Source organism: Cicer arietinum, chromosome 1 (assembly GCF_000331145.2).
Source record: "Cicer arietinum cultivar CDC Frontier isolate Library 1 chromosome 1, Cicar.CDCFrontier_v2.0, whole genome shotgun sequence".
NCBI lineage: Eukaryota > Viridiplantae > Streptophyta > Magnoliopsida > Fabales > Fabaceae > Cicer > Cicer arietinum.
This window is the reverse complement of record NC_021160.2, coordinates 42,623,196-42,640,945: the sequence shown is the minus strand read 5'-3', so window position 1 is coordinate 42,640,945 and position 17,750 is coordinate 42,623,196. Positions and strand designations below refer to the sequence as shown.

Here is a 17,750-nt window from a genome sequence, read left to right as displayed (position 1 = left end):
GTGTAAATTAGAAATATTTTAAAATGACAAAAATTTGAAGAAGTTGAGTTATATGCAGAAAGCGAGAGTAATTTACAATTGTGACCCTAAAATTTTTACAAACGTTAAATTTATGAAGGACAAAATTGTATTTTTGGTAAAGTTGAGAATTTTTATAGTGTATTGTAGATGAAAAAATATTAATTTTTTATTTTAAAAAATATTTTAAAGCAAAGAAAAGAAATAAAAAAAAGCATTTATTTTTTCTTTTGAAAGTATTAAAGTAATATTAAGTAATTTAGAATTAAATTTAAATTCCACCTCCTTATAATTTTTTTACATCCTCGTACAAGTTTTTCTACACATCAATTAAGTTATTCCACATCATTAAATTGAAGTTCAAATTAAGATGAGATCAAATGTCTACATTTTTTAAAATATAGGAGCAAAATTGTGGGAAAAGAATGAGTGACCAAAATTACAGATTTATTAAAATAGAGAAATTAAAACTGCATTTTAGTCTTTTTATTTTATTTATGTTTTATATAATAAAATAAAAGAGAAATAAAAAAACAAAACATTTCAAATAACGACGTTCTATAAATTTAAGTATAATATAAAATAAAAAACAAAAACTAATTAAAGTCGCTCTTTAGACGATTAATCTCATTTACTAAATTACTTTTCAAAACAAGATCTCTTATAAATAAAAGACTTTACTTGATAATGTGAAAATACGAGCATAGATTTTATACTAGTATGTTTTTGAAAATGGATATACTAATATATTTATTTTTTTAAATTAGGTTATTTGAAAAAATCCCATAACTTTCAATTAAATGAGTAACAATTTTTGAAGAAATGAGTAAGTAATATTTGAATTATCAAACTCAGAAACCTCCGTGCATTCATTAGCAACTAGACGTATATACGTGCAATGTACATGTCAATTACGAACACAATACAAATAAAAGGTATTGGAAAAAAAATTATTTTAATCTATTAATTTTAAAACAAAATACAAATTTGTATAATGAACACAATTTTTACAAAATTTTATTTCTTAAGATTTGAAACACTTTTTTATAAACTAAGATTATAAGTGGTTTTTTTTTTTCTCTTAACTTTGATAATCAACTATCAATATATTTGAACCCCTTTTTTGATATCAATAATAATTGACAATATGAAAACATAATAGTCAATGACAAGTTAAAGCATTAAACAAAATTGTTTTCGTTAAAATTTGAATGAAATTCTCGAGTAAGAAGGTGTCAATGACAACCCCCTTGTTAAAAGACTTTATATGTTTGATAAACTAAAGTCTTGATAAACCAAATTTTTTATCATTGGTAATTAACAACTCATTAAAGCCATTATATGATTGATATATTAAACTCTTGATAAACGAACTATTTCTTAAAAATTAACAATCTCTTTAAAGACGTTAGATGATGATAGCCTAAACTTTTTCTAAACAAAATGTTTTATTATTGGGAATTAATAACCTTATTAAAGGCATCTTAAATGGATAATTATGTAAGAAAAACATGCAAAATGACATTGATAAACTCATATGACACTTACCAATAAAAAGTAACTATGCATTTTGGTTAAATGACATATGAAAGAGTAGTATCAATATCGAGATTATTACCACAGCACAATATTACAGATGTGTACAACCCGAATTAATTCACATTCCCCATGATTTTATTAAATGTAAGTTTTGATCAATTAGGAACTTTTATTAAAGAGATCGTAATTTGACAATAATTTCATTGGTTTTTTAGTTGAAATTTACAAAGTAGATAAGTCACCTTGATATAAATGATTAGAATTAGACTTTTCCAATGTATTATTTTGAGTTTAGTATTTTTGGGTGTTAGCCAGATTATTAATGACATGATGTTATCAATTATAATCCATGGGCTACATATGAATTCATAATGTTTCAAAAAGAAAATTAATATTTCTTTACACATTGATATGACAAATCCAAACCTTTATAATATGAAACAGTTGAATTAGTGATGGATACAACACAAATTATATAAGAGTTGTATTTATAATATATTATCTGAAACATTATAGAATTTTAAAGGTGGACTTCAAATACATTAGTGGCATTTTAGTGTTAAGATTTATTTTGGTGCATTATTTAAGTGTTAAGTTGGAAGGATGGATAAAGGACAATCATTTTTCTTTTACAAATCAATTGTTTAACAATGTAAGTTATAATAACTATAACTATAACTATAAAATATTTATCATTATATAATATTCAAAATAAACAGATTAATAAACTTTTTTTTCTTTCCCATATACATTTTCAAAGTTTATCCATTATTTCACTGACATATTGACTGGGAGAAGATAGCTATCCAACCCCAATGGTAGAAATCGTGCATTGAATACCATCCATTAGTAAAATAGATATCTTTATTCTTTTTTTCAACTCTCACCTCAAACTCATTACCATGTAGATGAGAAAAGGTATAGATGATTTCTTAAACACTAAAATGCTATCATAAGTAGATCGTTATGGAATAAAACTACTTTGATTATGGGATACCACATGAGGCATAATATTTCCGAGTCTCTAAGCAATGATTTTAGAAATAATTTTACACCTCATATTACATGTCTAAGTTGATTAACTCGTATAGATTTATGAGGCATAATTCTTATGAGTCTTTAAGCAATGGTTTTAGAAATAATTTTATAGCTCACATTACAAGATGTTATAGGTTGGATCTAGTATTAAAATCTATTTGTTGGATCCATTTGCATCTAGATTGTTGGAACCAATAGCTTTCCTCAACTCTAACTAAGGAGTTATACTCCTTCTAGAGCTCCTGTCTTATCTCAACTAGGTGCTGGTTTGTACCACTTATAAGAGTTTGGATAATATCTTCCAGTCTTTTAAGAACATGCTTTTTAAGTACAAAGATATTACCAAATGTATGATGATTCCAAAAGTACAAAGTAGAAGTTAGATTTGTGATATTAGAGGACCAGTCGTTTAAGTTAATCCAATGATGCCTAACCTGATTATCAAAGTAAGGATGTTCAATCCATGCACCAAAAAATTTAAAGTAGTTTTGTTGGGGATTAAGTTGATCATTACGCAACTGAAGCCAAAGGTCACGATGATCAGAAAAGGGTATCAGGAGATGAATAACTGAACTATTCGAGAAGAGTTTCTGCCACAAGGTATTACAAAGAATCCTGCCAAGTCTCTCTTGCTGTTAGCCTCGCATCCAGGTGAAAGGATGACTAGAAAAGTCAAGTTCAGTTAGATTGCAATCCTCAATACAATTAACAAAGACAAATGCAGAGGTTCTTTGATTCATACAATCATAGTGAGTGGTCATTTGACTTGAAGTCATTACGGTCCCTACTTGAAAAGTTATATATTTTAATACCATCAAACATTGCCTGTAACAAAATATTCATAACGATAGTTGTTGAGTTTACAATAAACCATATAGAGGACTATGAGTGACGTAGATATGATTCGTCCCTCCTGCATAACATGATTTATGTCTTGGACCTCTTAATAAAGTGATACGTGAAATATATGGTCACGTCGAAATGGACCAATATAAGATATTGAGTTCATTAGTGATTGCACATATATTCGTGAATGGAGAAACAAATGATTGGACCTAACGAGGATGACATATTTTACGTCTTGTGTTCAATTAAGACATTTGAATGAAGAGATAGTTACTGCACGATAAATAGTGGTCTCGGTAAGATTAAAATCGTATAATCGATTTTCTCATTAATTAAGTAGCAATGATGTATTGCTAGATGTCGTTCATTGTTTATAATATTTAATATCATTTTAATATTAATATTATGGTTAATTAAATGGGACCATGCAAGATCATACAATAGAACAATTTAATCGAAAAATAAATATTTATCTAAATTATTATTGAATTAAATAAATGGAATAGGCTTATAGTGTATAAGACGCACTAGAGCAACCAATAGTAGAAAGAGCACTATATGTATAATATGTTGTGTTTTATTTTACTCTAACTCTATAAATATTCTTATTGTAGCCGTCAACTAGCATCGACACATTTATGAGGCAACCATTTACGTTGAGTAAGTAGAGACACTACGAGATCGTGGTGTTAGTGATTTGTATCCTCCTCGACGCTTCATGAGGTAAACACATGAACCTTATATGAATTGTGTGTTTGCCTGATCCATGGCTAGTAGTTTGTTTCGCTCTTGAGGATGAATTTTGAAAAAAGTTTTAAAAATTTTCCTCATAAATACACCAAGAGCTAGTTATAGTTGATGACAAGTCACAAATTTCTTTTCAGACATCTAACATAAAACCAGGGTTAGGACTAACATAAACAAAAGAGAAATAACTTTATATAATAACCTTAATATATATATATATATATATATATATATATATATATATATATATATATATGTGAGATAGTTTAGATGTTTGAAACTCAATTTTACGAATGACGTGATCGATCCTAATTCCACTAATACGAGGAATAATTTAAATGAATGCAATATACAAACACTATTTTTCACCAATAGTTAATGAAAATTATTTATTTTTTCATGTCATAGTATTCAAGTGAAATAAAATTAAATGATTCAACGAAACTATTTATTTGTAGTCGGTGATTTGAAGGAAGCGTGTGAAAGAATTGCCAAAATATGTCTCTAGAACTTAATGTCAAAAGTTGCATCCTTTGGATTAAAAACCATAATCGAGGGTGAAGGGGCATGTGCTTAACCACCAAGCCATTGGTTTCTAATATATTATAAACTAGGGCTAAATTAGTTTTTATTTTATTTTTAAGAGAAAGTTAAATAAGTTTTTAGAGCATATAAAATTTTAATACTTTCATGTTAGTCTGTAAAATAAAAATTTTAATTTTTAATTTTTATAAAATTAGCCAACAAATAGTTTTAGTCCCTTTTGAAATAAAATGTGTTTAATTATTCTTCAATTCAAAAAATTAATGATATTTGGTTAGTATGTTTAGAACATTATAAAAAGTCCATCCACAAAATTTAGAATTTTTTAACTTGAGATGAATTAAATATGAATTTTTAAATATAAAAAATTAAAGATAAAAGTGACGAAAATATAGACATAAAAATTGAATTGAGTTTATTTTATGTAAAGGGACTTTTTATAATATTGCAAATATATCTAAAAAAATTCATTCAAAACTATATGTTAACTTAAGAGCATAGACTAAAACTGCATGCATATAATTTTGTAGGAACTAAAAATTGTATTTATTTTATAAAAGTGAATTTGAATTTTATTAAAATGAATCACTACAATATATTTAATTTTTGTCTCCCAGTTATTAGAGATATAAGAAATTATAGGGACCAATTTCAATAAAAATTAATTTTGATGAGACTAAAATGAAAGTGGAATGAAAAAAATAAAACAAAAAATATTTACAATGACAAAAATCAAACAAAAAACATATAAGACTAAAACACACACACAAAAAAAAACATATTTGTAAAGATGAATCATATATTTAAATCTACTTTACAATTACAATAATCTTAAATATACTTTTAGTCTCTATAATTTAGGAATACTTTAATTTTAGTCTTTACAAAATCATTTTCTTTCTAATTAATCTTATAATTTGAAATCACTTTTAATTTTGTTTCTCATGTCATATATAATTACAAAAAGATCCTTCCAAAAAATATATAAACGCTAAATAACATTCAAAATATTCATAACCATACCCATGAATCGTGTTATCCATTAATGTTATCACAGTTCAGATGTTACTTTATGAGATTTGTAAATACAATTAATTAATTTTCCCTTGTTGATAAATTATTTTTTTTCTGTACGTTTTTTTTTTTACAAAACATAAAGACTACTAGGATGGAATTAAATTGACGTTTCCTCAAAATAAATTTTCACTTTTGGGAACATATAGGTAAATTTTTTGGCATCTTCCTCAAGGTTCAAAGTCCTCTTTTAAATTAATTTGAATTAAATTTAATTTTAAATTTGAAAGAGAAAAAGGGCATGTCAATATTTAAGAGAGAAAAAGGGCGATTTCTTTGATTATTTCATTTGCAATAATCAATGTATTAACTATCCAAAAAAACTTAAACCTCTAGTTAATTCAATAATGTCCCTAATGCTGATTTTAAAGGGTTAATATGTAGTTAACCAAGTGCATTTAATGCAATAACATCAATTAATTACTAATTTCCTTTCAATTACTTGACATTGAACCACATATTAACTTTTTCATACTTCCAAGTTGGTGACACATTGGGGTCACATACACAATTTCTGTTTTGATTTCATTCACACCCTCATTTTGAATCATCATTGTTGCATTCTTAAATCTTTACTTAGTTTTAGATCAGGGAAGGGTGCAGTTACTAAACTGGAGGGTTAACACAAACAACTACCAAATAAAAGAGACATGAAGGGAGGGGGAAGAAGAGTAAAATCATAATCACAAGAAGTGTCTACAGCATATAGCTGCAGGTCAAATAATTTGTCTTGTGCTAACATGAATACATATAATAATAAACTTCTATTTTATTGTTGAAAACAACAAAAAGTTATTATCAGAACAATAATATTCAGCACATCATCAAAACATTGATTGCTGCTTACTCATTGGAAGAAGCTGCATCCTCAGATGGAATACTTCCACCTTCTATAAAAATAAAATGAGAATTTAGTTAGTTCATTGTGAAGATGCTGAAAAAGGCATTGTCATGAAAAGCAAGCCATGAAAATAAAACATACCTTCGCCCGAAGGAGCGTAAGGAGATTTCCGGTACCGTGTTTGCTGCTGTGTTGGCTGAAAAACAGAAAAGCCAACCAGAACTTTGTCAAGCACATTGCATTAAAATAGAAGGTATAAATATGATTATATTAAAGGTGCGTTGCGATAAATTTCACATGATATAGCTCTTTTTTTTGTAAGTTACTCTTTCAAGCCTCTAAGAAATGCCATTTGAAACATAATTATGTAGATTGCGAAAAATAGCGAAAAATCTATTATGACAAATAGCGAATAGCGTTGTGGGAAAATAGTAGAAGCCGAATAGCAGTAGAAATAAATCAATTATATATTAATAAAATAATGCTGCAGACAGATAAAAGAAGCTGCATAAACATAAATTAAAAAAAAAAGTGTCATAATGTTAGCTCAAAGGGTTGAAACAATAAAAAAAACACAGCTGATAGAGTCACAGAGAAACCAAAAAAGAAATAAATTAAATAGGGGAAGAGAGCGGAAAGGAAATGATTTGAAAAAAATAGAGGAAGTTAGATTAAAGAAAATGAAAAAAACATAGAAGAGAATAAGGAATAAAAATAAAAGAAAGGAAATAAACAAAAATAAAACAGAGAAAAAGAGGTGAAAGAAAGGGAGAAATAAAAAAAATTGAGGAATAAAAGGAAAATGAAACCGAAAAATGTAGTTTTGTTACATGAGAAGGAGCTAACTAGAGTCAATCCTCAACAACTCTTCAGTTATTCTTTTTAAATTTTTTTAAAGTGGTCACATACTTTTTTTTTAGTGTTATCATTACAAACAAAAATTATTTTTTCCACTATCGTCGCTACAAGTAGCTGCTGCTATTGTGGTGGTAGCAGAACCCTCATAGCATATTGGATTTTATAGCGTTTTTCCCAAATCCCGCTATGCAATAGCGGTTATTTAACAACAACTCATCATAAAATTGTTATTTTTAATAAGAAAAAAGTACTTTTTTCAAAGAAAACTTCAAACAAACAGGCCCTCAACTGTGTTCAACTAAGAATGTTGGATGGAAAGATTTGAAGCTTTCCCTTTTTAGTAACTACGTCGAAGGGGAAATGGTGGATGCTACGGATCAACATCTCTTGTGATAGTAAAAATAAAAAGATAGTGAATAAGGAAAGCACCGTCACCATATAGACTTTGTGTACTTCAAATTATTTATCAATCATACGGCCAATTCATTTTAATTGAGTGCAAAGTGGTTCACAAAAACTGATGTATAACAAGTGCTAGTCCCAATTCCATGACCAAAAGTTGTCATCAAAATTTAATCCTCCAATTGTATAACTATTATGCTACTAAAATTTGTAATAAACTTGATCAGTGGAAGCATCATCAAACGGTTTATCAAACAGGCACACAAAATATTTGTAAGCTTTTTCGCATAGTTAATCTAAAACTAGAAATGAGTTCACTATTTAGAAAAATAGTTGAAAGCAATTCACCCAGCAGAACAATTACTATCAAGCCATAGAAAGTAACATTTCCGTAAATAAATCAGATATTCGAATATTGGTTAAATTAAATACCTGTAGTTTAGGCCGAAGAGCCTCAAGTGGTCCCTTTGGCTTCTCACCGCCTTGCTGTTTCACGCGAGGACACAGAAAGAATGTGAGATAATTCATTACAAAATATATGTTTGTTCATTATAGCCGCTATTTAACAACATTGGTTCAATATAAGCAACTATTACAAAAGTGTGTTTTCTAGAAGTACCTTTCCCAATGCCCAATCGGCAGAATCAAAGTAAGCACGCTCATGGTCCTGGCACAAAATTTAAATGTCAAATGAGCAATTCTATCACCAAGTATATACATGCAATATTGACCATCTTGATTTTATATACTTCATTACAAACAAATGCGCACACAGAAATCTGCATGCACGTACCTTAGAAATAAGTGGTGGCTTTTTGGGCACAATTCCTCCATATTTTTTCTTTAAAGTTTCCTCCTACAAGGTTTATAAACTTGTGAGTCACAAAATAAAGAAAATCAATTGGCAGTAACAACTCCATAGTGAAGAGAATATCTCATCCGAAGTCAAATTCAATTTTTGATTTAAGCACACAAGAAAGTGAGATCTAAAAACAACCTGCTTTTGGGACGATGGCATGTTAACTGACCCCTCAGACGCATCCAAATCCATCTGTCCGATTTCTTTGTCAGCCTCTATGTTAGACATGTGGTCCTTTAGAGCGTAAAATACTGCAGATGCAACAACAGGCCATGTTAGCAGAAAATTCTCAACAGCACAAACTACAACGTTTGTGAATAAGTTCTAGACTCTAGCAAGTAGCAACAATTAAAATTTAGATAGCTCTTCAGAAATCAAAGTGATGAAAACATCAAAATCTAGCAATGAAGACAAAATAGATAAACATGAAGAAACCACACATCTCGACAAAAACAAAGACCAGTATGGGCAGTACAACGAACAAATAGACGCTCAAACAAATTCAAAATCCTAAAAACCTTGCAAGAGATCGGTTATATAATGGATACTGCAGAAATTACGTAAATTAATTCATGCCCTTAAAAATCTAATCAGAATTTTGGTTTGCTGGGCAAAAGAGAAACAACAAACAGAAACGTTGGCTGGAAATTTTAGAGTCAACAAAGTTCTTACTGCCTACATGGAGATCAGATGAATCTTTTGGAAAATAATACTGTGCCATCATCTAAATGTAATCACTCAATATAAAGAAAAAGAAATAAGAGAAATCAATCCAAGTTTACTAAGAAACTGTACAAGTAAAAGTTCCAGCTGTTTGTTTTAGTTTCCAATAGAAGCAATCAGAAAAAAAAATGCACCTCAATGCACTTGCTTCCACTGAAACCCTGTTTGAGACTTCTCAAAATTTAGTGGATGCTCTAAATTCTAGCTTCAAGCAAAAGTACCTCCGAAATGTAAAATTTGTCCAACGAAAGCTTAAACGAACATGCTAATGATTTTCCTATCATTTCATTTCGCCAAACTTTGTGCCACGATGTCAACTATTCACATTATGGGGGCAAAAAATACAGAACTATCCTAATAAAAAGTAAAGGACTTTCCAATGAACAGCACTACCTCGAAGAAATGTTATCTTGCTTACAAGTGATCTACCAAGTTTATGTTTGGTCATACGGTAAAAACTATAAGAACTGATTTTTTCTGTCAAGCGTCATTCAAGTAAAAATACAAATGAGTGATTTTATGTCGAAATCACTTCGACTGAAGGTGATAAAAAAAAAATAGCTTTTGCATCAGATTGATAAACTCAAGCTAAGTTTTACATCAAACTTTCTTTTAGAGTAAAAAGATAAATCACTTCACTTCAAGCTCAATTATAACCAAATCAATTATCCAAAATCACTTATGACAAATGCTAAATTGAGTAAAACAAAAGCTAATATTACAAATTTGAAATTCAATTAAGCAAGGGTGAAAAAGAAGAACATGATTATGTGGTCCTCCAATATGTAAAAAAAACTAATTGGGCACAAGCACAAAAAGTCAAAAACATAAGATTCATTAAATCTATACAATAAAGTAGCAAAACCCATCAAATCAACCAAGTTACAAGCATAGGAACACACAACTTAGCATTAAAAAAAATATCAAAGATTTTTGAAGCTGAACCCAACAAAACAAAAAACTCTAAAGCTTCTTCGCTTTATGGGGTCAAAATCATTGAAGCTAAATCTCTAACTTGACATATAGGTATTGACCAAAACCCAAAAAAATGAAAATTTAAAAAATAATAAATGAAAGAAAAAAAAAGAGAGAGAAAGTTGATAATGGGGTGGAAGAAAAGAAAAAGAGCATTGAAAGTGAAAAATGAAGATCAAGTTGAAGGAAGAAGAAGATCGAAGTAAGAACTGACCGGAGAGGTGGGAGCCACAACGGTGATCAGCGGAGCACCGAAAGTCCGGTCGGTGTTGAACTTCAACTTTATCTCTCTATCTATTTCCTCTCTCTCTCTCTCTCCTCTTTGTGTTTTGTCTCAGTCTCAGATCCCATGGTTTATTACATTTTTTATTTTTTTATTTGTTTCTTTCATTTTGTTTTTTTATTGCAAAATTGCAGCTTTATTTATTTACATTTATTGTTAATAATAATAGTCTTTTTATACATCACCGATCATTAGTAATAAAATTTTATAAATTCTCAATTAATAATAATTATTGAATTAATAAATATAATTGACTTAATTATAACTACTTCTGAAGTGATATATAATTTATTGACAATACAAATTTCTCAATATGAAAGTATAATTTAAATCTAATATGTTATTAGTTTAGTTTCTTTTTTTTTATGATCGATTGTTAACTGAATCAAACTTAAACTATATTATCTTATTAAAAAAAAAAAAAAAACTATTGATTGAAGTACCGATTTTAAGTAATTTAAACCACATCATTTAAAACTCGAATGAAATTATTATATTTAATTATTATTTTTACTTCATTCTTTATTAAAAGTAGTATCTTAAAAATACATTGTATTTATATGTTTTTTAATTATTATATATTATTTTTGTTTGTAGTTTGTGTACTTGTTTCAATAGTGTAAGAAGTATAGTATTTGAAAAAAAAACCCAATTTTATTAAAACTTTTTTAAATAAATTTCTAAATTTTATAAATTTGTTTACCAAATTAAACTAAACTAAACCAACATATTATTTATCAATTTTGATTAAATTTTGATTTTATAAGAATAAATTGAATCAAATTCAACTCAATATTTATTTACCCATATAATTATTGTTGCTGGTAATATATATATATATATATATATATATTTGATTTTTCTGTAAAAATTTAGGTTAAATTACATATAAGCGGTCCTTTAACTTAATTTGAGTTAACATTTTGGTCTTTTTTTTTTTTTGAATTGATCCTTTATTTTAATTTTAAGTGACAATTTGATATTTTATGTTTTAAAATGTCAATAATATTGTCCTTTTTTTACAAAAATTCAAAAACAATCATCAAAATTTTCAAACAAAATCCCATAAAATTCATTAGCATCTTCAATAAGATGCAAATTTAATCAAATTTATAACTTAAATCTTTAAATAAACTTATATTTTCATTCTTTATTTGATGTTATTGGAGATGAAAATATGAGTTTATTTGAATATTTGAGTTATGGATTTGATGAAATTTGCATTATATTGAAGATGATAATTAACTTTATGGGTTTTGTTTGAAAATCTTGATGTTTTTTTAACATTGTTGACATTTTAAAACATAAAATATTAAATTGTCACTTAAAATTAAAATAAAAGATCAAATCAAAGAAAAAAAAGCTAAATAACTCAAATGTTAACTGAAATTACGTTAAAATACTATATATATAATTTAATCAAAAATTTAATATCTTGAATTTACAATCGTTAATAGTGCATTTGGAGTTATTGTGAAACCATGTTCAATGTGTTTCAACATGAAAACTACAACCTATAGTTTAAATACTACCAATATGAATAACATTGAATTTGATATGTATGATGCATCGGATTCCTCGACAGATTTTATTGAAACATTTATTATATATAAAATGATATTTATTTTTGTTATTATATAGAATATACTACGATTAATATTGTTTTTAATATATATTATTGTTGATATTTTCTACATACGGCGATGTGTTGTATTGGACAAAATCAATTGGAAAACAAAATGAAATTATTGTTATTATAAGATCAAATTCTGAAATAGGACAAAGAAGAAAGAGTACAAAATTAATTTTGGATCGTGAAAATGTTGGAAGGTATATGAAAGAACCAAAATCATTAGCATTAACAACTTCCACAATGCATAAATGTTCATTTAAGTTAAGAGCGGTACTATTGAAAGTTGTAGACGAATGAATAGTTTGTGTTAGTGTTGGATTTCACAATCATCAATTAGTAGCTACTTTAAAAGGTCATACATATTTGGGACAATTAATCGAAGACGAGAAATGTCCGAAACAAGAACAATCTCACATGTGTCACTAAGATTTATATTCCAAAAAGTGTGTATCAATCTAATTTAAATGGTCCTAGACATGAGATGAAACAATTATTGAAATTAATAGATGAGAAGTATGTGTGTTGGTATAGAACACTTGAAAACTCAGATGTTGTGAGAGACATTTTTTGGACTCATCTTGATTTGAGCAAGTTGTTGAATTTGTTTCCTAATGTATTGATCATGGACAATACATACAAAACTAACAAATACAAGATATTATTGCTAGAAACGGCGTCATCTCAATAGACTTAACATATTTTGTAGAAGTTGCTTATTTGGAATATGAGAAGCAATATAACTTTTGTTGGACATTAGAGAAGTCAAAAAAATTATTCTTGAAAGAGAGCTTAATTTTAAAAAGTGATTTTGACTCATAAAGACCTTGGCATAATGAATGCGCTTGAGGCAATATTTCCACCATCGATGAATTTGTTATGTCACTTTCATGTTATCAAAAATGTTGGAGCTAAATGCAAGCAATGTGTGTTGAAGGAAATACAAGAGTCAATAATAAATTTATGGAATAAGATTATTTATACTTCTAGAATGATGGATTATCAGCGACATTTGCAACACTTTGATCTAGTATGTGTTGATATTATCATCTTTTTTGACTATGTTAAAGATACATCGTTAACTCATTTCAAAGAAAAGTTTGTTGTGGTTTTGAAGAATTGTGTCATGCATTTACGAAACACAACAACCAACAAGTAATAAACTGCAAAATTTCTAATTTAATGTATTTTAAAAAAAAAATTAGTTGTTTATTTTTTTAAAAAAACTTTTAGGTGTTTTTATTTGTGTATAAAGCCGAATAATATGTTGCAAGATAGTAAAGGAGACTTGTGTGTGAGTTGAAACGATGTGAACAACATGTTGAAATCACAATTGGGTAATGTTACAACATTGTTTTAGAAAAGTATCAATCGCGTGGAGCACATACATAATAATCCAATTTTGAGGAGATTGCACGAGTTTGTATCTAGAGTAGGTATACAACACATTCTGAAAGAATATTTGAAAGTTAAATTGGTTGACACTAACAAAGCGACATGTTGTTGAGCAATAAGAACAACACATAGATTACCATGTGCTTGTGACTTGTCATATTATAAGATCAAATGTATACGTATCCCATTGGACAAAGTTCATATTCATTGGAGGAAACTATCTATGGAGGCTAATCTTGAAGAAAAGTCTACATCAAAGTTGGAGATGTCAATTGGGATGAATGTATTGTGGAAACGGTTTCAATCACTAAATGTTATTAAAAAAGTGACATTGATGAGTAAAGTATATAAACTTGAATTTCCATATACAACTTCTACGTGACCACCACCTGATAAAATTAAAATTAAAAGTGAAGTTAAAAAGAGAAAGAAGTGAGAGGAATATGACGTCTATCGCAATCTCTCATTTTTTGAGCATGTTGACATGGCTCGAGGCTCAACAAATCAATCATCTCAAAAGTTATGTAAAAAATCATCTCAGAAGTCAAGAAAACAACCATCTCAGCAATCAGGAAAGAAATAATCTATAAAAAATTTAAATCAATTTCATCCATTTATTCATCCATACATTAAGTATGTAGTTAATGTTAAGCATATCAAAATTGTGGTTTTCGGACTATTTAAGCGTTACTTGGTTGGACAGAAGAGTCATAGTTTTGTCAACAATTGAACAGGGAAGTTAATACACACATTAGTTTGTATTCTTCATTATTCAAGAGACGAGTTCTGGAAATAAGGGGCTATTTGTTGATAACTAATTTGGGGAATCAAGAGGATGATAAATATTTGACCATTCCATAAATGAGATACGTGATAGTTTATGTTTATAACATTGTTCTCGTGTCGTTATCAAATACATTGAATTTAACTTTATTTCCATTAATGGGTTCACCTGGAGCACTTACTTCTCGTCATCGTCTCATAACCATTGAATTTGTCAACAATAATCATTGGTGCAGGTAATAAATTGATTTTCTTCCCTTTAAGAATATTTTTCATGATGGTAATAAATTTAAAATGTTGTAGGAAAAATTGAAGTCTTCGTTATCATCGGTCGCATGGGATTGGTCGTATTTTTATTGTGATGATGCTAAAGCATGGGAAACAATATACACAACACGCCAATAACATTAGAAATATTTAGATCCAGATTTTTCATGATGTAAAAACTACTATTGTATAAAATCTACGGAGTGGTCAAATTATTTGTATGTAAAAACTACTATTGTGTAAGTTGTCGTCCAACTTAATAAATAAGTTGTCGTAATTAAAAGTGATAAATAAGTCGAATAAATAAATCTATCAAAGATTAAATAACAATTACAAACAAAAGTTAAGCATAAGTCTGATAACAAGTCTGCAATAAAAAAATCTTAAACTATTTAAGAGGTCCAAGCATAGTGCATGAGAAACAAGATCATAAGTTGGACCATCTGAATTAAGATAATTCAAACTATTCACCAAACAATCAATAATTATATGAAACCTCCTTTCAGTGTCGGAAGTTAAATGTGCAGAAGTTGGAGGCGGACCAAGAATGAGACGAGGGTATGAGACCCTATAATAATCATTCTATATATCCCTTGACACACTCACTTAGGTAAGTTGTTGGAACTGTTGTGTGTTTGGATGACATAAGAAATGCTCACATGTCTGCTCACAAATGCTTAGTCTACATTAGGTGGTGGATGAGTAAGAGGTGAAGGTGGAATATTCTATATATATCCAAACCAACGAAGACACCTATCCGACAAATACTTCACAACCATGTCACACCATCGAAAATAACCACTGAACAACAATAACACATTAAAGGGATGGGTGTGACTATGATCCTTATAAGGTGTGCTTATGACATCATCAATTGTCGGTGTATCCAACATATGTTGATATTCTACAATTCCACCGGATAATGTATGTTTATTAGTCCACCGAGAAGAACAAGGACGCCCAATAGGAACAAGTCCAGAGTCCCCCTCATTATAGATGGTTGGAAAATGTTCATATATCCAACATTGTAACAAAAATAAAAATAAAAATACAACAATTAATATGAATACAAAAAATTAAACTAAAATATTTGTAAAATGAAAATTTGATAAAATGGGTTGACTTTTTTAGAAAACAAATTCGATATCTTATTTTATATACTAAAAATTTCAAAATCAAAATATTTAGTATAGTATTAACATTCCAGTTTTTTTAGTTTCAAAATCTTCGATACATACATTTGAATACTGACTTTTTTAAAAACAAATATTCGATATTATAAACGTAGGATATAGTTTTGAAAAAAATTTATATACCAAACATTTTCATCTCAAAATAGGCAGTATATAGTTTTGTATACCAAACATTTTGGTATATTGAAAATCCGTAGCTATCTCAAATTTACTTTTTCAATGTTCCAAAATTTTGAGAAGAATGAAGGTATTTCGAGTAGTCAATTTTTAGTATCAAAAGAGTATATTTGTACTTTTACTAAAAATGTAGGGATGGGGGTGGCAAGTAGAATCGCTTTTATACAATGATATTTGGGCCACACCTCAACAACAATAACAGGCCCAAACATGTTAAAACTCTATTGGTATTTACACAGGATAAGATACATACATATTCGAGAAAAACAACTTTCTTACCCTCTTAATAAAGAGATATACTTTTAAATGTGTACCTCTGAACGTGTTCATTTAACCAAATATACGAAGTGGACCTGATTATTGACTCTTCATATGTATACAAAACACTCCTAGACAAATTATGTTATCTACAAGCACGATTTCAAAAATATGTTGCTATTTATAAATAAATGTAAGGTTGAAAAACTAACTCCCCTCCTCAATTACTCATGAATTGACTTCTTTGGGGCCCATGAATCAATTTAATCAATTCAAGGTTAGGTGTTGGTACAAATTTCTTTTTCTTACTATACTATACCATGTAGACTTAACTTTATAACAAGAAATTGTAAAATGAGAAATATCAATTTTATTCATGTATACTAAAAAAATTAGTTTGACCTATAAGATAAATTCAAATAACTTATTATCACTTGAAGCTCAAGAAATAAATATAATCTTATCAAATAAAAATTCTATTTTTAAAGAGATAGATATCCATAAAATATGAACATTCATGGCAAAAATTGTGTTGGTTTTTCTAAAAGAGCATTATTTCAAATATCTTCTGCCATTCACAATAATCCCGTATAAATATTAAATAAAAAAAATAAAAAATAGTCAGCATAAAGCATCTTAATATTTCATTTTCTGACTTTGAATCCACCAACAACAGAATAACTAAATAAAGGAAAAATGAAATAAGAAAATTATATTATACAGAAGTTCAAAGTTTCTCTAAATATAAAGAACTCTTCAAATCCAAAGGATTAGAATTTAGAACATAACTCTAAAATGAATGCTGATGACCAAATTTGAAGCCAAATGACAATTCTTTTATTACTAGGCATGTATGTACAAAGGACCAAAAGTAATCCTTAGTAACCATTGAAAATAGCATTTTCTAAATCCTAATATAAGAACAATGATACAATAGGCCACATATCAATGTCAACCAGCTTCATGCTCAATTCTAAAAACCTCAAAGGACCATATGAGCAATGTGAGAAACTCATAGAAACCAAGGTTTTTTCACTTTTAATAGCTTAGTGTATAAATATATTTATGATATGAAATGTGGTAAAGAAAGTTGGCAACCTTGGCTCTAATAATTAATCACAAGGCTTTTTCATCATGACTCATCTATCTTTCATATGGTACTGCAAATCTTGTTCTGAGTGTTGCTAGGCTGCTAGCCATTCCTTCTATAGTTTTGATCTCAGCAATCCATTCCAGTTTTCTTCTACAAAATGCTTACTCTATCCAATCCCTTAGGGATAGGCAATGAACTATGAAATTTT

General features: G+C 28.3%; 1 protein-coding gene across 1 annotated transcript; it reads right to left on the bottom strand.

Moving 5' to 3' along the window:
- Positions 1-6,485: 6,485 nt before the first annotated feature.
- Positions 6,486-10,818, bottom strand: LOC101507012 (uncharacterized). The gene is made up of 7 exons (XM_004488796.4): positions 10,678-10,818; positions 8,904-9,016; positions 8,700-8,762; positions 8,526-8,573; positions 8,339-8,392; positions 6,788-6,842; positions 6,486-6,695 (listed from the first exon to the last, which is right to left on the bottom strand). The coding sequence occupies exons 2-7, from the start codon at positions 8,991-8,993 to the stop codon at positions 6,649-6,651; spliced, it is 357 nt and encodes a 118-aa protein (XP_004488853.1). The 5' UTR covers positions 8,994-9,016; positions 10,678-10,818; the 3' UTR covers positions 6,486-6,648.
- Positions 10,819-17,750: the final 6,932 nt, after the last annotated feature.